We start from the raw sequence: 23020 nt of genomic DNA on the forward strand, positions 1-23020 counted from the left end.
TTCTAGTTGCATGTTTTCAGATGATACGTTAATCTGAGCAACTGTCTGCAGTGCAGAAATTTGCCTGCTGTCCTAACCAACCAACCAAACCTTTCCTCAAATAGTTCCACCCAAACTACTAGGCATCCAAAGCATTGATGTTTATGGCATCTTGTTGCATGTAAATGATTTTCAAAGTTTGTCTTGAAATAGCATTCACAGCACTGCAAAAAATTTCTTGGATATATTAAGCTGTGAAATATTCTGACTATGAAAGAAAAAGAAGCTATTGACTCAATATACTGATGGACTGATGCAATGTATAATAGAGGCTTCGTAGCTATATACAGGGTATGTGACTTTTTGGTAAAGTTAAAGTTGTTCAAATTCTACCAGTGGTGTGCGGTGGAGGGAGCCTTGTTTTGCTGATAATCTTGAACTTGCCAGAAGAGATGAAAATAGAGCAGTAAAATGAGTTTAGGTGATAAATAAAGTCCATAATAAAACAGATTACATTTGGCCTATTGAAGGAGATTGAATGACTGCCATTAAATCCAGGATAGCACAGATTGTACATTCCTTCTAGAGAAAGATGAAATGAGTGAGGTAAAGATTGATTATACACTATATGGGGAGCAAAATGCAAGAACGCAATAATTGAGGAAGGTTTTGACTCCATTGGTAGCACAGTGTTACAAGGTGAATGTGTTGGACTTCTAACAATGGATTTGGAAGGAAGAATTATTTTTCTAATACATGTGACTCATTTGGTGATTGATTGAGTTGATCTGTTACTTAGTTAAATAAGTAACAGATCAATTCATTCCTTATGAACTTCTGTTCTATTTAGAGATATAGATGGGTAGATTGCTCGCAAGCTTCAAGTTTCTGTAATGGTAGAGTCATTATGGTAGAGGGAAATATTGAGTTCTGTTCATTATGGAGAGTGGATTACTGGATTCTATGATTAGTAATGACAGTTCAATGATTTCAACACTTAGGTGTAATTGACATATCCACTAGTCATTTCTTAACTTATAATGCAGTCAGTGACTTTACTAGCACCAAAAATATGTGCCCCCTTTGTTCTAGGTTACAATTCTATGAAACTCGAATCCATCTGGGCTAGAGAATAAAGAACTCCTATTGTTCTCCCAACAGTTAGAGGAATTCTAGTCACACCATTAGAACAGACAGTCATCCGTAGCTACTCCTCAAAATCAAATATTTCAGCTTCCTTATCCTTCCAGAAAGCAAAGCTTCTGTCAATATACTTGCAGATCTCATCATTGCTAAAACCTCCAAGGTCATAGGAGTAGCCTATTGACATCTCATCCTCTTCAGGTGTGGCACTTTGCACGATGACTTTGGGCACTGGCCTCACAGCTGTCACATGCTGTGTGGGAGAATCCATTGTAGCCGCCATGTTTTCAGGATTGCTGAAGAACCTTTGCTTAATATCTTCAAACCCATCCTTCCAATCCCTTTTGCCAACATCGATCTCCTCAATGACGGTTTTATGGAATGCACGGACCAAGTCCCAACTGAACTTTCCCAAGTGGTCAAACACCTCGAAGCACAGAAGATGCCTCATTTTCCTTTCATCTGGGGGCAGGTCGAGTTCAAGGATGTGAAAGTATCCCAGCATGAAAAGGTCAAGGGTCAGGCTATTGTGGTCAACAGGGACACCATTAACACGGGGGAGAAACTGTTCGGGCGAGTAGGTGATTCTCTGCCGATTCAGTCGTCTAATCTGCCTGGATGGAACGTGGGATATGATATTTCTCCAATTGCTAATGAGTTTGGTGATGGTCCTTTGTTGTAGGAACAGATGTCTACATTTTCCATTCTGAATGGATTGCTTAGTTTGGGGTTCCAGCTGTGTTTTCAGCTCTGAGTTTTGACTGCTGTCCCCCGTTTCAGCCAAATCTATGTCTTTTGGTGACTTAATGTTGTTTTCAATGCTAGCAACTTTACGTAGGTCTCTGACTTTCATTCTCAAGGACATGGTGTAAGTTGACTTTTTCCAGTGGCCTAGGAATAATACAACTATTCTTTCTTTCCTCAGGCTTGTTGACTCTGTCACAAGTGAATGTGCTGTTTTCTCTTCGGCTGAATTATCCTTTGAACCAATTCCTGAGTCACTTCTGTTCTCCTTGCTGCCTGACCATGCAGGATTGGACAATTGTCCATCACTCAACTCAGTTCTCGTGATAGCTGCTTGACAAGATTCATCTTCGACAATGATGGTACTATCAATAGTAGGTCCTGCACTTTGAGCCCTAACTCTACATTCAGAAGTATTAGAGTTTAACTCCTCAGTGCTCTTGTCTTCCTTTGCCATATCTTGCTGATTCCCCTGTATGACACCACATGCAAATACCTTTTCTTTCATCATACCTTGCTTTTCAAAGTTTGCTTTGAGTGTACGTACGGAGACACCAAACTGCTGAATCTCATTCTCCACTTTATTCCTGCTCATTATTGTGGACCTTTGGTCAGGTGTTGGAGAGAAGACTGCTGCCAATTCCATATTTGGCATTCTAGTAATTTCCTGGCTTTCATACTCTGTACGATCCTTTTCATTCAGATTTGCCAGGAGCAATGACATAGTCCTCACAATACCAGATATCCTGTTGCACCAAATAGGCAAAGGTGCATGTTCCCCTTTACTTGCCTCCTGATGCAAAAGCTGAGTGTTGACAGTTAGGTTGACAATGGGAGCAGGGAGAATGGTTCGCAGCTGTACCGCCAACTGGTTTAGCTCTGCCTCATACTCCTGGCACTTCTTCATCACTTGGACTGCCTCAATCTGCTTCTCCAGATAAATGAGGTCATCCTCAGTCAGAAGCTCTCCAAATGGACCCAAAATGGCATTGTGTTCCTGGGAATATCTCCATATCTCTGTCTGTAGGTAACCATTCCCGTTGTGCTTGGTAGAGCAAAGAAGATTTGAAATGGAGCCACAAATCACATTACAACTTATGACTAGGATAAGGCAATCTTCCAAATCAAATGCAACAGAATACTATAAATAGAGTAAAGCCTCCCAGAGGAGGTTAATTAATGTCTTCTATTTAGCTCAGGCAGTTCAGTTTTTATTCGGATCTTTTTCTAATATGCGAGGGTGTTGGAACATGTTTCTCCCAATTTTTAGTTTACAGTTTCAAATAGTGACTTTTCCCCAACTGATTCAAAATGTACCCTGCTTTTGTTCATATTATTTCTGCTGGTGAAAGATGTCAGAACAGTGGAATGGGAAACTCAAACTAGCTAGACAACACAAGGGACATACCACTACCCACACTAACCCCATCACCAAACCCGACTCACTCTGACACAGCATCATCCTAATCCCTGACTCATTCTAACACAAGAAGCACCCTGATCCTTGACTCACTCTAACTCCCCAAGTAACAATGGGGTTTTCTAACCACCTCATGTTCCCAGTTATTCACACTATCCCCCTCACCAACTCTGACTCACTCTAACACAATGTCACCCTGATCCCTAACTCATTCTAACACAGCATCACTCTGATCCCTGACTCACTCTAATTCCCCAAATACCAAGGTGCTCTCTAACCACTTCATGCTCCCAGTTACTCTAACCTCTCCACAATCATTGTAACCTTCCCTGTGTTAATCTAATCCACCAGAATCACTAAATCCACATCACTGCCACCCCTCCCTCATCTTGTCCTCAAAATGGCAGTCACTCTGATGCCCACTCTAACCCAAAGCATTCTAACCTTTCATTCAGTTTAACTTCAGTTTAGGGTAGGCAATGGCTAGTGGTATTATTGCTAGACTATTAATCCAGAAACATCTAATGCTCTGGGGACTCGGGTTTGAATCCTGCTTTGGCAGACGGTGGAATTTTAATTCAGTAAAAAAAATTTAGAACTAAAGAAACTACGGATGATCATGAAATAATTGTCAATTGTCGGAAAGACCCATCTGGTTCACTAATGTCCTTTAAGGAAAGAAATCGGCCCTCCTTAGCTGGTCTGGCCTACTTGTGACTCAAGAGTCACAGCACTGTGGTTGACTCTGAACTGCCCACTGAAATGGCCTAGCAAGCCACTCAGTTCAAGAGCAACTAGAGATGGGCAATAAATACTGGCCAACCAGCAATGCTCAAGTCCCACAAATGAATTAAAAAAGTCTAGGGTCAACCTAACTCAATATACTAAACCTTGGTTCAAACTTCTGCATTATTTTAACTTTCCACATACTCTAACCTTAGGTCAGTTCCACTCTGTTATATTCAGAAGATGCACGTGCTCAGTTTGGAACAGAGTAAAGGGAGCTTTACTCTATCTAACTTACATGTAGTTGCTCTGGGAATGCTCGATTGAACAATGTAGAGGAGATCTTTACTTTGATCTGTGCTGTGTCCAGCCTGTGAGTGTTTGACACTGAAAGCAAAGTGTTCTATTTCCCAGCACTGACATCTCGCAGCTCAATGAGCATTATCTAGTCCCTTGAAAGAATGTTTTAAAGAATATAATTTTTTTTTGTGAATCGTATTGAATCCAATTTGTTGCAAGATTAGCCTTATCCTTAAAGGAATTGTACAAACACCAAACAAGGGTTTAAAAAAATGCATGACAATAATTCACACTGAAACTCCAAGTCAGCAAAACCTATGGAAACACACCCAGACTGCAGGTCTGTATAATGCAGAGAAATTATACAGTTTAGTTCAGTTGGGCAGCATGGTCGGTGCAGGCTTGGGTGTATATCTGTATGATCACAGGCATGCAGAGACTGCACATCTACATAATACAGTGAAGTCCCCACTCAAACACCAGATTGGCACACCATACAAACACATGTGGATACTGTAGCTCTGTACATTATTGCGAAATCTGCACTGAACTACATGTGTATAAATCCCACAGAAACACACAGCAACACATCCCGAGATGGGTCATCTGCAGTAAAACACACAGATGATTGCAATGTACCTGGAGTCTGCAGATTTGCAAACACGCAGCAGTGCATATGGATGATGCAAATGTCCAAAATACACAGCATTTCACACTAATACACCACACATTTACAAAACACACAGCAAATCAACTGGAAATGCAACTCTCTAGAGCACACTGCAGCAGATCCCAATACTTCAGATCTGAACAATACACGGCAATATACTGATATTGTGGCTGGAATTTTCTGGCTTCATCATGGCCAGACTCACCATGGAAGATTCAGCAGTCCGACCAAAACGCCACTATCCTTCGGCAAGACTGGATGATCCTGACATGAGACGAGGCTGGAAAAGGGTGGGATTTTACGGCCTCGCTCTTGCCGAAACCGTAAAGTCCCGCCCAAGGTCAATGGACCTTTCCATGGTCCATCCCTCACCCTCTCCAATTCCCATGGTGGGCAAGGGCAGCAGTAGGCCATTCTTCACCTTCATCATGTTCACTTATTTAAATTGTATCTGATCCACACTAAAATTCCACTTACCCACCTTTGCTTTATGTCCCTCAATTCTACCTAACAAAAGTCTAGCAATCTCAAATTCCCATTAGTCTGGTATCCATAAGTTCACTGATGTTAAGTTCAGATTTCTGTTGCCCTTTCTGTGGAAAAATGTTTTCAGATTTCACTCCCAAATGGCCACTTGTGCATTATTCCTTTGCAGGGGAAATAATTTATTTATAATTCATAGAATCCCTACTGTGCAGAAAGAGGCCATTTGGCCCATCAAACTTGCGCCAACAACAATCCCATCTGGGTCTTATCTCCATAACCCCACATATTTACCATGTTAACCCTCCTGAAACTAATGTCAATTTACCATGGCCAATCAACCTAACCTGCACATCTTTGGACTATGGGAGTAAACTGGAACACCTGGAGGAAACCTACGCAGACACAGGGAGAACGTGCAAACTCCACGCAGACAATGACTCAAAGCCGGAATTGAACCCTCTTGAATCTTGTTGTCATTTTAAATGCTTTGATAAGTTCACTCCTCAACCTTCTAAACTAAATACAAACCAAGTTCGTGCAACCTCACTTCATCTTTTAACCCTTCAAGTCCTGGTATAATTTCATAGGGCTTGTTTCCTTCATTCATGGGATGCATTAGCTTCTGGCAAGACCATCATTTATTGCCCATCCCTACTTGCCTTTGGATTGAATGGTTTGCAAGGCCATTTCAGAGGGAAGTTTAAAGTCAACCACATTGTCCCATGTACATGTGACTCCAAAGCCATAGCAAAGAACATTACATACAGGAACAGGCCCTTCGGCCTTCCAAGCCTGCACCGACCATGCTGCCCAACTGAACTAAAACCCCCTACCCTTCTGGGGACCATACCCCTCTATTCTCATCGTATTCATATATTTGTCCAAATGCCCCTTAAAACTCACTATCATATTTGCTTCCACTACCTCCTCCGGCAGAGAATTCTAGGTACCCACCACTTTTTTGTGCAAAAAAAAACTTACCTCCTACATCTCCTTTAAAGCTTGCCCCTTGCACCTTAAACCTATACCCCTAGTAATTGCCTCTTCCACCCTGGGAAAAAGCTTCTGACTATCCACTCTGTCCATGCCCCTCATAATCTTGTAGATTTCTATCAGGTTGCTCCTCAACATCCGTCGTTCCAGTGAGAATAAATCAAGTTTCTCCAACCTCTCCTCAATGCCTTCCATGCCAGGCAACATCCTGGTAAATCTTTTCTATACCCTCTCCAAAGCCTGCACATCCTTCTGGTAGTGTGGTGACCAGAATTGAACACTATATTCCAAGTGCAACCTAACTAAGGTTCTATAAAGCTGCAACATGACTTGCCAATTTTTAAACTCAAAGCCCCGGCCAATGAAGGCAAGCTTGCTGTATGCCTTCTTGACTAGCTTCTCCACCTGCATTGCCACTTTGTGACCTGTGTATCTGTGCACCCAGATCTCTCTGCCTATCAATACTCCTGAGGGTTCTGCCATTTACTGTTTATTTCCTATCTTTATTAAACCTTCCAAAATGCATTACCTTGCACTTGTCTGGATTAAACTCCATCTGCCACCTCTCTGCCCAAGTGTCCAACCAATCTATATCCTGCTATATCCTCTGATGGTCCTCGTCACTATCTGCAAATCCACCAACCTTTGTGTCATCTGCAAACTTATTAATCAAACCAGTTACATTTTCTTTCAAATCATATATATATATATATATAAAGTAGATATAGTTATAGATAATAATATATATATTATCAAAGGTCAGAGCACTGATCCCTGAAGAACGCCATTGTCACAACCCTTCATTCAGAAACACACCCTTCCACTGCTACCCTCTGTCTTCTATGACCGAGCCAGTTCTGTATCCACCTTGACAGTTCACCTCTGATTCCATATGACTTCACCTTCTGCACCAATTGCCATAAGGGACCTTGTCAAAAACCTTGCTGAAGTCATGTAAACAACATCCACTGCCCTACCCTCATCCATCATCTTCATCACTTCCTCAAAAAACTTGATCAAGTTAGTGAGACATGACTTCCCCTTCACAAAACCATGTTGCCTCTCACTAATACGTCCATTTATTTCCAAGTCTCAATCCCGTCTCAAAGAATCCTCTCCAATAATTTCCCTACCATTGATGTAAGGCTCACAGGCCTGTAACTACCTGGATTATTCTTGCTACCCTTCTTAAACAAAGGAACAATATTGGCTATTCTCCAATCCTCTGGGACCTCCTTTGTAGCCAGTGAGGATACAAAGATTTCTCTCAAGGCCCCAGAAATTTCTTCTCTGTTTCTCTCAGTTTTTTGGGGTATATCCCATCAGACCCTGGGGACTTGTCTACTTTAATGTTTCTCAAGAACCTGAATACCACTCCCGTTTTGATCTCAGCATGATTCAAACTATTTACACACCCTTTCACAGTTCATCATCCACCAAGTCTTTCTCTTTGGTGAATACTGATGCAAAGCACTCATTTAATACCTCGCCCAGTTCTCTGGCTCCATGCATAGATTCCCTCCGCTTGAGTGGGCCAATCGACTCCCTGGCTACCTTCTTGCTCTTTATATATGTATAAAAAGCCTTGGGATTTTCCTTAATCCTGCTGGCCAATAATTTTTCATGTCACTTTTTAGCCCTCCTTACTCCTTGCTTAAGGTTCTACTTTCCTTTTAGTCCACACTTGCTTCATGTGTTCCCAGCCCTCTAGCCTTGACAAATGCTTCCTTTTTCTCTTTGACAAGGCTCACAATATCTCTCGTTATCCAAGTTTTCTAAAATTTGCCATATTTATCCTTCATCCTTACAGGAATATGCCAGTCCTGAATCCCTATCAACTTACACTTGAAAGCCTCCCCATGCCAGATGTTGATTTGCCCTTGAACATCTGCCTCCAATCTACATTCTTCAGTTCCTGCCTAATATTGTTGTAATTAGCCTTCCCCCAGTTTAGCATCTTAACTTGAGGACTACACTTACCCATATCCTTATCCATCAGTACCTTAAAGCTACTGAATTGTGATCATTGTTCCTGAGCTGCTCCCTACTGAAATGCGACCACCTGGCCGGGCTCATTCCCCAATACCAGGCCCATTATGGCCCCTTCCCTAGTTGGACTATCCACTTACTGTTTCAAGAAGCCTCCCTGGATGCTTCTTACAAACTCTGCCCATCCATGCCAATATAGGGGAAGTTAAAATCTCAACAAGCCTGTTACTTTTATACCTTGCCAAAATCTGCCTACATATCTGTTCCTCTATCTCCCACTGGCTATTGGGTGGCTTATAGTAACCCCCCAATATTTTGACTACATCCTTCCTACTCCTGAGTTCTACCCATATTACCTCGCTGTACAAGCGCTCCGAGACGTCCTCCTGCAGTATAGCTGTGGTATTCTCCTTAACCAGTAGTGCAACTCCCCCACCCCTTTTACATCCCCCTGAAACATCTGTATCCTGAAATGTTAAGCTGCCAATTCTGTCTTCCCTTAACCAAGTTTAGCAACAACATCATAGTTCCAAGTACTAATCCAAGCTCTTAAGTGCTTACTTGCTACATTTCTCGCATTGAAAAAATGCACTTCAGTCCACCAGACCCTCTTTGATTAGCAACTACACAGTGCCTGCTTTTTCTCTGAGTTTTATTGACCCTACTCTCTGGTTCCTCTTCAGTTACTTCACTTTTTCTTTGGTTCCCAGCCCCCTGCCAAACTAATTTAAATCTTCCCGTGCAACATTAGCAAACCTCCGGGCCAGAATATTTATGCCTTTCCAGATTAGATGCAACCATCCTTCTTACACAGGTCCCACCTGCCCCTGAAGATACCCCAATGATCCAGATATCTGAAACCCTCCCTCCTACACCAGCTGTTTAGCCATGAATTGAGCTGCACCATCTTCCTATTCCTAGCCTCACTGGCACTTGGCACAGGGGGTAATCCTGAGATTACAATCCTAGAGGTCCTGCTTTTTAACTTTCTACCTAACTCCCTAAACTGCTGCTGCAGGACCTCATCATTCCTCCTACCTATGTCATTAGTACCAATATGTACCCGACCTCTGGTTGTTCACCCTCTCCCTTCAGAATGCTTTCTGCCTGTTCAGAGATATCCTGGACCCTGGCAGCAGGGAGGCAACATAGCATCCTGGAGTTTCTTTCATGTCTACAGAAGCGTGTAATTGCACCTGTCACTATGGAGTCCCCTATAATGATTGCTCTAGTGCTCTTTGTCCCTCCCTGCTTAACAACAGAGCCAGCCATGGTGCCGGTGCTCTGGCTGTTGCAGCTGTAATCCCCTGATAGGCCATCTCCCCCAACAGTAAGCCAGACCTGGTAAGGACAGCAGATTTCCTTCCCTAAAGCACAGTAGTGAACCAGATGGGTTTTTACAACAATTGATAGTTTCATTGTCATTAATCAGACTGGCTTTATATTCCACATTTATTAATTGAAATTAAATCCTACCAGCTACTATGATGGAATTTTAACCAGTGTCCCCAGAAAATTAGCCTGGGCATTACAGTGACATTACCACTAAGCTACCATCTGCCTACAAAATTGTATATGATTGTATGGCACAAAAACAGACCATTTGGCCCAATGGGTCTGTGACTGTATTTATTCTCCACTTGAGCCTCCTCCCATCATTTTTGATCTAAACCATAACTATCTAGTCCCTTCTCCCGTAAATGCTTGTCTAGCTTAAATGCATCCATACTATTTACTTCAACCAGTCCTTATAATAGTGAGTTCTATATTCTGACCATTCTTTGGGTAGCATTGTTTATTTTGAATTCCCAGCTAGATTCCTTGGTGGCTTCATACATTAATGGCTTTGAGTTATGTCTTCCTACAAGAGCACTAGAATAAAGACCATTCAGCTCCTTGAGACTCCTCCACAATAAGATGATGACTGATCTGATTGTGGCCTTGCCTCCATTCCCTACAAGGGCAACATTCTCTCTGTTTCCATGCTATCAAAACCTTTAATTATTTTAAAGGCTTTTATTAGATCAACCCTCAGCCTTCTTTCAAGAGTAAAGAGATCATTTAGTTCAGAAGACCTTGGCATCTGTTGCCCTTGTTACACTTGGGCTTCTTCAACTGTAGCCAGTAAAAATATAAATATCACAATATCAAGCTGATAAATCCAAAAGGACTCCAGCTCTGTTGATTTTATTGAAACTTTTGAAAGACAATGATGCAATAACTGGAATAACAATGGAAATTACTGAGTCATGGAACAGCCCACTGCCCAATGCACAGCAGCACATAGATTGAGTTATCCATCTGTTAGCGTGAATCAAACATCCTGCATGAAGGGATGGACGGATTGCGGTCTCTGGAACACTAACAGCTGACTATCCCTTTACCAAACATCAATTATGAAATGTGTACTGAGAGAACTAGAGGAACTCCGAACCTGTAATCTACTGCCGTGAGGCATTTGAATCTTTTGTGCACTTAAGTTTCTGAATTTACACTCTCATATGTGAGTTTTAGGTCTCTTGTCTGAAGGGGTGTTGTCACCAATGTTTGCTCCAAATTACTTAGCCATGTGGCAACTGGAAATTCCCATGCACAGTTCAACCCCATTAACACAAGTGCAAAGCCAAGCCAAAAATATTAGAGGGCATTCCCACTCAAAAATATTGCCTGCATGCTCGTAACAAATTTATTAGGGATATATTGATCATCACTGGCTCTGAAATTAGAAAAGGTTTGATAATGTGCACAGGAAACTAATCAGAAAATTTGAGAAATTTTTAAAATCAGAGCTTGTTATAGATCCTAACTACTAAACGAATATATTGATCAGATGATAGGTGTGAGAATATAATCTCCCTCCAACCAGTTTTTGTCTTTGCAATAGTATTTTTCTCTCATATTTTCCTTCTTTCTGTCTCTCTTTACCTTTTCTCCCTCTTTCTCCCTACACTTTTTGAATATCCCCATGCCCTTTTCTCGGCATTTTCCAATGAGGTTTCCATCTCATTGGCAACCATTACATATGCATCCTCCATTGCACTTGCAAGTCTTTGCCTTTTCATTACCCTGCCCTCTTTCCACCAGTAAAAAGTCTGACAACACCAGGTTTTAGTCCAACCGATTTATTTGATAATAGACTCACAAGCTTTCGGGGTTAGCCCCTTCGTCAGGTGAATGGAGAGTCGGCATACCCACATCATGACTCTTTCCACCAGACACTCACTCTTACTGTTCCCCCATTCACTGCCATGACTACCTATGCACCACTTTTCAAAGAACTATTCAGCCAATGCCTGTAATCTTCCTACTTCCTCACACTATTGCCACTCATCTCATCGGGAATCCTCTGTCCACACTCACCTCAATCCCACTCCATTTTGATGTCACATTGGGTGGAATTATATGCAGCACTTCTGCCCCAAGATGGTTATTAATCAGTGGTACACTACTGTTTTAAGGAGCCAAATCTTCCAAATCATTCATGGCAGAAATTTGCTTATTCCTTAAGGATACGGGCATTCCCCCTTGATATCAGGGATGATTTATTGACAATTCATTGTCTTATACTTCAGTGATTCTGATGAGATTATAGCTTCTGTGGAGCATCATAGCAATGGGGCCTCTAGCTCAGGCTTAAGGGTCTAAATGATATCCTTCTGTATTCTGATCTCAGGTCATAAAGGTGAGGATGCATTGTCTGAGGAACAGCCCTTTCCATCAGTATAAATAAAATGATGCAGATGTGCTAAAACACAAATAGATCAGAACTTAAAATTTGGAATAATAAAATGCCCAATAAACCAGATCCACTTTGCAAGGACCAACTATACCTACCTACACTCTCACTCGACCTATTCCTCATTGTATCCCTCAACCCCCTCCCCTTAGTTTGTTGCATATCCTTTTAACTATTTACATTGACTGCTTCAATGTCCTTCTTTAATAACTTATTTCACAACTCAATTAACTTTTGGGTGATAAGGTTCCTCGTGTTAGATGGTTGTCCCCTGAAGTTTGGATCCCTTGCCACAAAAAACAATTTATCTGCATCAGTTTTGCCAATTCATTAAAGCTCAACTTTCTTAACTGTGACTAAGTATTGAAGTCAGGTTGATAAGCAGTCTCTCTCATGCATACACATATTCTGCAAAGACAGACTCAGCAAACTCCTCATGCAAACATTCACCTCACCTTTTTCCGTTGTTCTTCTTCATCCTTGAGTCGTGCCTGCAGTTTTCGTACCATGACTTGACGTTTCCATTCTGGAATGGGACGTCCCTTCTCGTCATGTGTGGGTACCAGCAAATCAACGTCAGTAGTGTTGACATCGTCAACAGGGAGTGACACTAGTCCATTTTTTTTAAATTCCTCTTTGGACACTGGATTTTGGCTCTGTACGAGATGAAATCACAATAAAAATGCTGTGAGAAATTCGGTATTAAGAAAGAGAAGTTGGATTGATATCCAAAGCCCAGTAATTTTAGCTTCTCGTCTCACCTGTTGTCATATTTAAATCATTTACATAATAAGGAACATTTGTATTCATGTTTTAACTTCTCCCTTTTCTTAAAAATGCTCTAAAGCACTTCACATACAATGGATTATATTTAGCTACAACTTAAGTTTCAGTTTGGCTCTGGTTGACAGCTGTTATATATTGTATTGTTTGTAAATAGCTAGGAACTACTTGGCTAGAAACTAAGGTATTATGTGTATGTGTTCCAGGGGCCATATTACACAGCTGCAGTAGAGACTGATGTGAAATGTAACAGAACCAGTTCAATCTAGTTTTCCTTTAACAACATCTGGGAATCAAAAGACATTTACCTTGGATTTAAAATTCAAACCTGGCTGCAGGTCTTGATGATACTTCAGACCTATGCCTTCCTCATTGAGACAATCCGCTTACTCAGGTTAATTTGAATTCAATCTTTGAATTTAAAGAAGGGCAGACCTTAAAGAATTAACATTCGCTCAGTCCAATTAAAGCTAACCTGCTCTGCTTAAAGCTTGCCTGCACCTTTGAAAGAGGTGGTATGTTCAGGATGGACCTGGTCCCTATGGTCATGCAGGAAGGGTTTCTGACTTGAAACAATGAAGGTTGGTATACAGAGGAAAGTATGCGCTGAGGCTTTCTGGATGTTGCATTGGAGGCCTTGGTGGAGAAGGAGGTGGAAAGGAGAGATGGCCTTCATCCAACAGGCAGCCTTCCAGGCACATGCTCAGGAGACCAATGGCAGCTCATAATTATGGAGATCAATGAGTCAAGCCCCATGAACATGAACACAGAGCTTTAAAAAGTTCAGTGACTCCACATGAGTGGTCAAGATCAATGAATGCATCTTCAAATGCTATATCCTATTAACTGCATCACCAACCTTCGATGCACTGTATTACTCATTTTCCAACAACCTTTATCAATCAGAAACTATGGGGGCAATTCTCCCAAAAGTGCTGAATTGGCGAGAAAACTAGTTTACATCACAACTGTTTCTTCAGTGCAACTTCAGACCCGAACTTCCCACTCTGCACAATGCTGAGACTCCAGTCATGAATATCATTAAAAACTGGGGGGGGTGCGCAGGGGGGTATCAACCCCAGAGGCTGACAGCTCCAGAACTCTGCACATGCGCAGTGGCCCTGATCTGTCTGTTTCCTCGTTTGCTGGCCAGCTCAATTGCTGGCCACACGGTACCCCCCACAGCACTGCCCCTCCCAACACCGGCAATTCCTGGGCTATCCCCAACCTCCCTCCTCGACCCAGAGCACCCCGATCTCCAGGCAACCCCCCAACAGTGGTGATCCCTCCCACCATAGCAGACCTCCACTCATGCTGACACCACACCGCGCACCCCTCCCAGCCAACTAACCACCCCGACACGAGGCAGGTCCCCCCGGCTGAGCACAATCCCCCCCCACCACCCCCCCCCGCCCCAATTGCTGGACTCCCTTCAGCCCAGTCCAATCCCCATGCAAAGGGGCAGTTGGATCCCCTCACCCCCACTGATCACCCCCAGGTCCTGTCCACAATAGGCCCCACCTCCTTGGCACTGCTCCATGCCTGCTGGGCAGTGCCAAGATGCCCCGTGGGTACGGACACTTTGCCCCTTGGGCAGTTCCAGGCAATCCAGGCTGGCACTGCCAGAGTGCACATGCCCAGGAGCACTACCCCCCCTGCCACCCAACCCCCTGGGAGGGGGTGCGCCATTTACCCCCCCCTCCCTTTTACTCTGCAGGGTCTCCCGCTAGTTCCTCAAATGTGAGGAGCTACTCTAAACTCCCCCAAAGTGAAATACTCCTGGCAGTGTGGGCGATGCTATCAGGCCCAGCAAGTTCCGTGCCAGGTCTGATAATGACATTTAAAATAGATTAAAAATACATTTAAAGCAAATTAAAATGACTTCTCTTCCTGCCAGTTTCCAGCACGGTCCCAACTGCACCTATTCTTTGGCTCTGGGAGACACACATGAGTCGGGAACGCATGAGTGAATCCCACAACATAGCTGACACGTTGGATGAGTGCAGCTTCAACAACAGCCAAGAAGCTTGACACCATCCAGCATAAAGCAGCCACCTTGATTGGCACCCCATCCACAGACATTCACTCCCTACACCACCGACACATATGATAGCAGTGTTTACTATCTATAAGATGCACTGCAGGAACTCACCAGTTAGTCCGCACTTTCCAAATCCACAGTTACTACCATCTAGAAGGACAAGGGCAACAGATACCACACGCCACATATTATCCTGACTCCGAGATATAATCGCTGTTCCTTCACTATCATGGGTGCTGGAATTCCCCGGCAGCACTATGGGTGTACCTACTCCTCAAGGGCTGCAGCGGTTCAAAACGACAGCTCACCGTCACCTTCTCAAGGGCAACCTGGGATGGGCAATAAATGCTGGCCTAGCCAGCAATGCCCACATCCCTTGAATGATTAAGAAAGAATGGCCATCAGGTGCACAATATTGAAATCTGCAGATACAGTGAAGAGGAATGTAAAAGAACTAAACACATTAAAAAGTTAACTTGTAAGAAATTGTAATCATCCTGGCATGAAGGTGCTTGCTATATGTTGATAATCGAATTTATATTTCTGATCAGACACAGGTTGGGGATTTACAAGAAAAGAAACTGGTCCACACAATGTATTGACCTTCAACCTCAATGCATAATTATACACTTTGGTGGCCATATGTTGGTTTGAGTCATCCAGCCCTAGTGACAGATCTCCCCCTGCTCCTCCTATCCATGTTGTTGCAATGTTAGTCTCCTGAGTTTTATTGAAAACAATTCTCCCTCCAAACTGGCACTCGGGCTTTTGTTCCCCTGATCAGTCTGGAACAAGAGAAATTATTTAAAAAGATAAGTTGCATGATCGCAGTCAACCACAGTTGCATAAACATTCACCCAGGGCCTGGTGGCTGTATGCATGTCTCTCATCATAATACATAACAGATTGACACATGATCCAGATAATGGAACATTTCTCAGAATTACTTACTGTCTGTGCAACGGTGCCAAAATCTACAGATTTGAGTTTCTTTCCTGATTTGAGCTCTGCTATGAGGGCAGCACTGTTGCTCTCAATGGGATGTATCATATTGAAGGTCTTCCCACCTGTAGAAAAATAAAACAGAAAATACCTCAATTTGAAGCAGAAATATATTTCCTCAGCCTGGCTCTGTGAGGTCTGTCATTAGCCTGGCCACAGCCTGGATTCAGAAAGGCTTCAACTCAGCCTTGCTGCTGAAAGCCTCACATCAATATGACCATAGGAGGCCTCAGATCCTGGAGGTCATTTGGAGGCAGTCTGGATTACCTGGAGAAAGTAATGGATGCCATATTTTTAAATTATATAATTATGCACTACAGTTCTCATTTATGTTGTTTGCTGTTCAAGAAATTTCAAAATGAATTTTAGTCACAAAGTGTTCATGCCCACAGCTGACATGTATCTCAAAGCTTCCCTTTCCAAGAGCACTGTGGTTGTCGCCATTTGTCATTCACACAAAAAATGAACTCTCAGGTGACCGAGGAGTCCAATGTGTGACATGCAATCTCTGTCTCAAATAGGGCAGGTGATCGGAGAAGTGGTTGGGTGGGATGCCTGTGTTGCCATGCATTTCTTTCACTGTTGATGCTTGGCTTGCTCTCACTGATGAAAATTGAAGTATTCAGCTCTTCCACAAATGCTGTTCCTCCACTTCAGGCGCTCTCAGGCCAGGGTTCTCCAGGTGTCGGTGGGGTTCGCGCATTTTTTCAAGACGGCTTTAAGGGCGCCTTGAAGTGCTTCCTCTGCCCTCCTGGGCTCACTTTTCCTGTCTGTGTAGAGCACTTGTTCCAGGACTCAGACATGCAGACAATGTGGCCCACCCAATGGAACTGATTGAGTGTGGTCAATGCTTCGATGCCAGGGATGTTTGCCTGAACCACATGGACTGCAACAGTTCAAGAAGGTGGCTCACCACCATCTTCTCAAGGACTATAAATGCTGGCCAGCCAGCAACACCCAGATCTCACAAATGAATGAAAGAAAAGCCCTACCACCTCAAGATTTACTCTTAATCAATTGACAGACTCAAATCTGTTTAACACTTACAGGTGTATTCAGGATAGCATTTAAAGACCATCCCACATGAATGAGTGGCAATGACAGATTAGCAAGGACCAGCACTGCCTTTACTTTGCATAGAAAGAATCAAAAACAAACAAAGGGAGAAAAAAGGAGATTAGAGCTAATCATACTCACTGCTTGAATTCTGAATGTTCTGCTTTGGTAGCTCTGGGGCTGCTGGTAACACCAGTGGTTTTGGAGATGGCAGTGGGGGCTGCGACTGTAGAGATATTTGAGCAGATGCAGGTTTAACCAGGCTTGTACTCTGAAATGAAGTTGTATGCAGAGTGAGAGGGAGTTCACTGTTCACTAAAACACAACCCCATGGCCGGATAAACATGCCAGCTCTCTGTAACATCTTTGCTCTGTCCATGAAGTTCAGTCTGTGATAACACCGGCCACTTCAAACAACAAATCAGTAATGGGTGCTGACTGCTAGTGTGTGCCCTGCACCCTCACAAGCATGAACTCTCAATCAAGGCTGAGTGAATGCTATCAATCTGAGAATGCCCCAAGTTAAAAGGGGACAGTAAATAGGGGTAGTTGTAAACCTGCCCTTCTGAAGGTAGGTTGTAGGGCACACGCCAGCTAAGAGGAATACCTTGTCATTCTCCATTCCTTTCTGAAAGTCACGTGACTCCCTGCGGCCCTCGTTGATAGATCTGTAGTAGTCACCACTGCTCTGCTGTCTCACGATGCTCTTGGTTTTCCGGAAGGATTCTTGCCTCTGAACAGAAGCCAGAGTGTCATCCAGAGGTGGCTGGAAATAAAGCAGAAACCAGAGATTGACAACAAGTGGCCGTGCAGTCTTCTCCTGCTCCTATTTTTGATGTTTAGGTATATGACAGAGGTATAGAGAACCAAAGCCAGAAGTTATGCTAAACCTAATATAAAACTCTAATTAAGCCCAGATTCTGCAATGTGTTCAGTTCTGGGCACAATAATTTAGGTAGGACATGAAAGCTTTGGAGAGCATGCCGAAGAGATTTACAGTGTTCACCCTGGTCCACGGCACTCGCCCAGGTCCATGGTGCTCACCCAGGTAAACGACGTTGTCAAGGTACATGGCATTCACTAGGTACATGGTGCTTGTCCAGGTACACGATGTTTGCAAGGTACACGGCATTCACTCAGGTACACGGTGCTCGCCTAGATATACGACACTCCGTCCCAGTACATGCCACTCGCCCAGGTACACTACATTTTTGTTCCACAGTAATAGCTCACTTGGCCCTTGCACACAACTCCTCAGTTATACCAGACTTGTCCCTTACAGAGTGCTTATCAATTACATATACATGCCTCTTACAAGGGACACATCAGTTTCATGGACCCAGCATACAGACCTTTCCCATCTCACAGCACTCACCTATTAATAGCATTCCTGAGTTACACAGCGCTTGTCAGTTAGACACTGCTTGTCACTCACACGGCATTCTGCCATCAGATGAAGTGGCATCAATAGATTATCTTTCACTGGTGTGAACCTTCTCACCACGCACCTTTCCCTGGGTATGACACAATGCTAGGATTGGTCCCGTGTTTTACATAGACAGACTGCCCACATTTCCTGTAGGTCTGAAGGAACACTGATGTGTATCCCAGCAATAGAGCTGCTGACAGATTAATCCCATTCCAGTTGGAATACTCACATTCCCAGGCTGCATGCTACTTAAGGCTCCAATATCCAATGCTTGGATATCCATTGAACTCAGTAAGTGCCTATCAAATCATTGATCTGACAGACATCAAACACACCAAATAAAAGCTGATCCTTGTTCAAATGAGCAAGCTTTGTCCTTCGGGTTTGTTATTCCCGGTGTTATGGCTACTGATTAGATTCCCACATCTCCCGTGTTTCAGATTGATCTAAGTTATAACGGCTGTAATACTACTTTATGATGCTGCAATTAGCAATCACTCAATTATTTAAGGTAGGTTCATGTGACTAATTAGGTCATCAACCGTGAGCCAGTTAGGAGCGATTTATTGAAGCTATTGTGCCTGGTTGCAGTCCCTCTGCTTTGCATCACTGCTCTCTCCCTTCTCTCATGTCAGTCTGAAACAATGCAAGGCATTTTAAGTAAAGTAGATTGTTTCCCACTTGAGTTATGGCCTTGTTAACCTGTAGATAGAAACTGGACAGCCAGTGAAATCCCATGAGTATAACCAAACAACCAAAGCAGTCCCTCCACAATGAATATCCCTGCTAAGCTTTGTTTAGTTATGGTGGTGAAATGAACATCTGGCCGATCAGATCATAGTCTTGGTTTTTAAAAAACTCTTTTCAACGTGGCATCATAGGACATTACCAAAGTTGCTAAGCTCATGGAAAAATACAATTAATCCGAAAAACATTTGTATGAAAACCTGCATTTCCTGTGCCTTTCAATCTCTGATAATTCTTGTTTTATTTATTCTTCCTTCCCGTAAAAGACATTTGTGAATGAGCTGGAGTTTTTAAAATAACAATCGACAATAGTTTCATGGCCACCATTGCTGAGACGAGTTTTCAATTCCAGATACTTTTCTGTCATTGAATTCAAATTCTACCAGTTGCTGTTGTGTGATTTGAACCTGTGTCCTCAGAGCATTGGCCTAAGCCTCTGGATTAACATCATGCCACCATCTCCAGTCTTCTTATGCAGCCCCAAATGTAATCAGTTCACCAGACAGGCATAGGCCAAAGACTGTGGAATTCCATCCCTAGGCTGTGAGAGCTTGCTTCTGCGTCAAAACCCACTTCCTTGATCAAGCTTTTGGTCACCTGCCCTAACATCTTTTTGTATGGCTAGCTATCAAATTTTGTTTAACAACATTCTCGTGTGGCATCTTGTAACATTTTATTGCATTAAATGTTCTATACAAATGCAAGTGGTATTGTTCAGTAGGAGGAGCTGGGTCCAGATCCTCCCACAGAAACTTGAACACAAAACCTAAGTTAACAGTCCCATACAGCACTGAGGGAGTGGCGCATCATTGGATGAGATGTTAATCCAAGGATCAATATTCTCTCTCATAGACATAAAAGATCCCATGACACTATTTGCAGAAAAGCAGGAGCATTCTCATGTCCTGACCGCTATTTAAAAGATAAAGTCATCCATTGTCCCAGAAAACCATAGACTGCTGTCCCTTTTGAAGACAGGTAATTTAGTCAGAGGATCATCACTCCTCAGTTGAGAGGCAAGGTTGAAAGGATGGGCCTTCATGAATATTCTCAGCCGGTATGGGAATTGAATCCTTGCTCTAGGTCTCACTCTGCATCACGAACCTGCTGTGCAACATTTATCCCATATCCAAAACATCACCAACAAATTCATTTAGTTGATAACCCATTGCTGTTTTCTGCAATATAAATTGGTTCTCGTGTTTCCTACAGGACAATATTTCAAAAATATTTAAATGAGTCTAAACTGATTTGCGATATCCTGAGGTTGTAACAGGTCGCTCTGATATTTCTGCACGCCTTCAGGTCCAGAACCCTGCAAGAGTTCTGCTCCCTCCTCCAGGCTCAGAACCCTCTGAGAATTCTGCAACCTCCTCCAATTCTGACCTCCTGCATAAATCAGAGTTTAATTTCTCTGCCATTACCTGTGGTTGATGCAGTTTGCCACTACCTGTCATTCAAAATATGCCTTAGAAATCTCTTTCATTGTCCAAGATTTTGGTTATATATCCCAAAGTCTCCTTACCTGACTCAGTATCAAACTGTGTTCAATAATTCTTCTGTGAAGCTCCCATGGGATGTTTTAGTAGACTGGAGGGCTGATTGTGGACAAGACCCCAGGACCGGATGGAATGCATCCGAGGGTTCTGAAAGAAATGGCGGAGGTGATAGTGGATGCCTTGGTGGTTATTTTCCAGATGTCGCTGGATTCCGGGGAAGTGCCGGATGATTGGAAAACGGCTAATGTTACACCGTTGTTTAAGAAGGGTGCCAGGCAAAAGGCGGGGAATTATAGGCCGGTTAGTTTAACGTCTGTGGTAAGTAAAATGTTAGAATCTGTCATTAAGGAGGAAATTGCGAGGCATCTTGAAGGGAATTGCTTGATAGAGCAGACGCAGCATGGTTTCATTAAAGGGAAGTCGTGTCTGACAAATTTACTGGAGTTCTATGAGGATGTGTCTAGGGCGGTGGATAGAGGAGAGCCGGTGGATGTGGTCTTTCTAGATTTTCAGAAGGCGTTTGACAAAGTACCTCACAAGAGGTTATTGCAGAAGGTCGAGGGACATGGAGTTGGGGGTAGGGTGTTAGCGTGGATAGAGGATTGGTTGTCAAATAGGAGGCAGAGAGTGGGGGTCAACGGGTGCTATTCGGATTGGCGGATGTTAACTAGTGGAGTGCCCCAGGGGTCGGTGCTGGGGCCTCAGCTTTTTACCATTTATATAGATGATCTGGAGAAGGGAACCGAGTGTAGGGTGTCGAAATTTGCTGATGACACCAAGATTGGGGGAACGGCAAATTGTGCGGAGGGTGTGGAGAGTCTGCAGAAGGATCTAGATAGGCTGGGCAAATGGGCCAGGAACTGGCAAATGGAATTTAATGTTGGCAAGTGTGAGGTGGTCCTCTTTGGTAGGAAGAATGGTAGGAAGGACTATTACTTACGGGACGAAAAACTGCAGCAGGCGACGGTGCAGAGGGACCTTGGGGTCCTTGTGCATGAGTCGCAAAAACCCAGCTTGCAGGTGCAGCAGGTGGTCAGGAAGGCAAATGGGATGCTGGCCTTCATAGCGAGGGGGATTGAATATAAAAGTAGGGAGGTCTTGCTGCAGCTGTATAGGGCTTTGGTGAGGCCGCAGCTGGAGTACTGTGTGCAGTTTTGGGCGCCGCACCTGCGCAAAGATATTTTGGCCTTGGAGGGAGTGCAGAGGAGGTTTACTAGGCTGATACCAGAGTTGAGGGGGTTGAGCTATGAGGAGAGGCTGAATAAACTGGGCTTGTACTCGTTAGAGTTTAGAAGAATGAGGGGAGATCTCATTGAGACGTATAAGATGATGAATGGGATGGATAGGATAGAGGTGGAGAGACTCTTCCCGCTCAAAAAAGACAGTAGGACTAGGGGGCACAGCCTCAAGATAAAAGGGGGGCGGTTTAGAACGGAGTTGAGGAGGAACTTCTTCACTCAAAGGGTGGTGAATCTCTGGAATTCTCTGCCCGTTGAAGTGGTGGAGGCTGCCTCGCTAAATATTTTTAAGACGCGGGTTGATGGGTTTTTGATAAGAGAGGGGATTAAGGGTTATGGGGAGAGGGCGGGAAAGTGGAACTGAGCAGCGACAGATTAGCCATGATCTTATTGAATGGCGGGGCAGGCTCGAAGGGCTAGATGGCCTATTCCTGCTCCTATTTCTTATGTTCTTATGTTCTTATGTTCTTAAAAGCATGATAGAATTGCAAAGTATTATTGTATCTGGAGACAAATTTGAAGGAGGGGATTTGAGATTTCTGTGGGATATATTTCCTAAGCAGGGAAATAATATTTTTGATTTGATTTATTATTGTCACATGTATTAGTATACAGCTATACAGACAAAGCATATCGTCCATGGAGAAGGAGAGAGTGCAGAATGTAATGTTGCAATCATAGCTAGGATGTAGAAAAAGATCAACTTAATAGAACATAGAACATAGAACACTACAGCACAAACAGGCCCTTCGGCCCACAAGTTGTGCCGATCACATCTATACCTACCAATCCATAGACCTATCTATAACCCCCAATCCCATTAAATCCCATATACTCATCCAGAAGTCTTTTAAAAGACCCTAGCAAGTTCGCCTCCACCACCACGGACGGCAGCTGTCAAATCGTGCCAAATCGTAAGAGATTTAATTAGAACATTATTAGAGAGTTTAAAAGAGTTACAATAAATTTTTAGAAGCATAGAACGAGAGTAAGAGAATTAGAAGGTATGCTGGGCACAGCTTGCAAAAAGTCACCTACC

At 43.3% G+C, this 23020-nt stretch overlaps 1 protein-coding gene across 1 annotated transcript in view; it reads right to left on the minus strand.

Moving 5' to 3' along the window:
- Nucleotides 1–1186: 1186 nt before the first annotated feature.
- The window catches only part of espnla (espin like a), a 68493-nt gene continuing 46659 nt past the window's right edge, over nucleotides 1187–23020 (minus strand). Inside the window, exons 6-11 of the mRNA XM_080186358.1 lie at nucleotides 17676–17834; nucleotides 17210–17339; nucleotides 15962–16077; nucleotides 12642–12842; nucleotides 2380–2911; nucleotides 1187–2214 (exon numbers count right to left, since the gene is read on the minus strand). Of these exons, the coding sequence (XP_080042484.1) occupies nucleotides 1187–2214; nucleotides 2380–2911; nucleotides 12642–12842; nucleotides 15962–16077; nucleotides 17210–17339; nucleotides 17676–17834 (2166 nt within the window). The remainder of the gene's footprint in view (nucleotides 2215–2379; nucleotides 2912–12641; nucleotides 12843–15961; nucleotides 16078–17209; nucleotides 17340–17675; nucleotides 17835–23020) is intronic.

This window comes from Carcharhinus amblyrhynchos, chromosome 3 (genome assembly GCF_965287045.1).
Source record: "Carcharhinus amblyrhynchos chromosome 3, sCarAmb.v2.hapA, whole genome shotgun sequence".
Classification (NCBI taxonomy): Eukaryota; Metazoa; Chordata; class Chondrichthyes; order Carcharhiniformes; family Carcharhinidae; genus Carcharhinus; species Carcharhinus amblyrhynchos.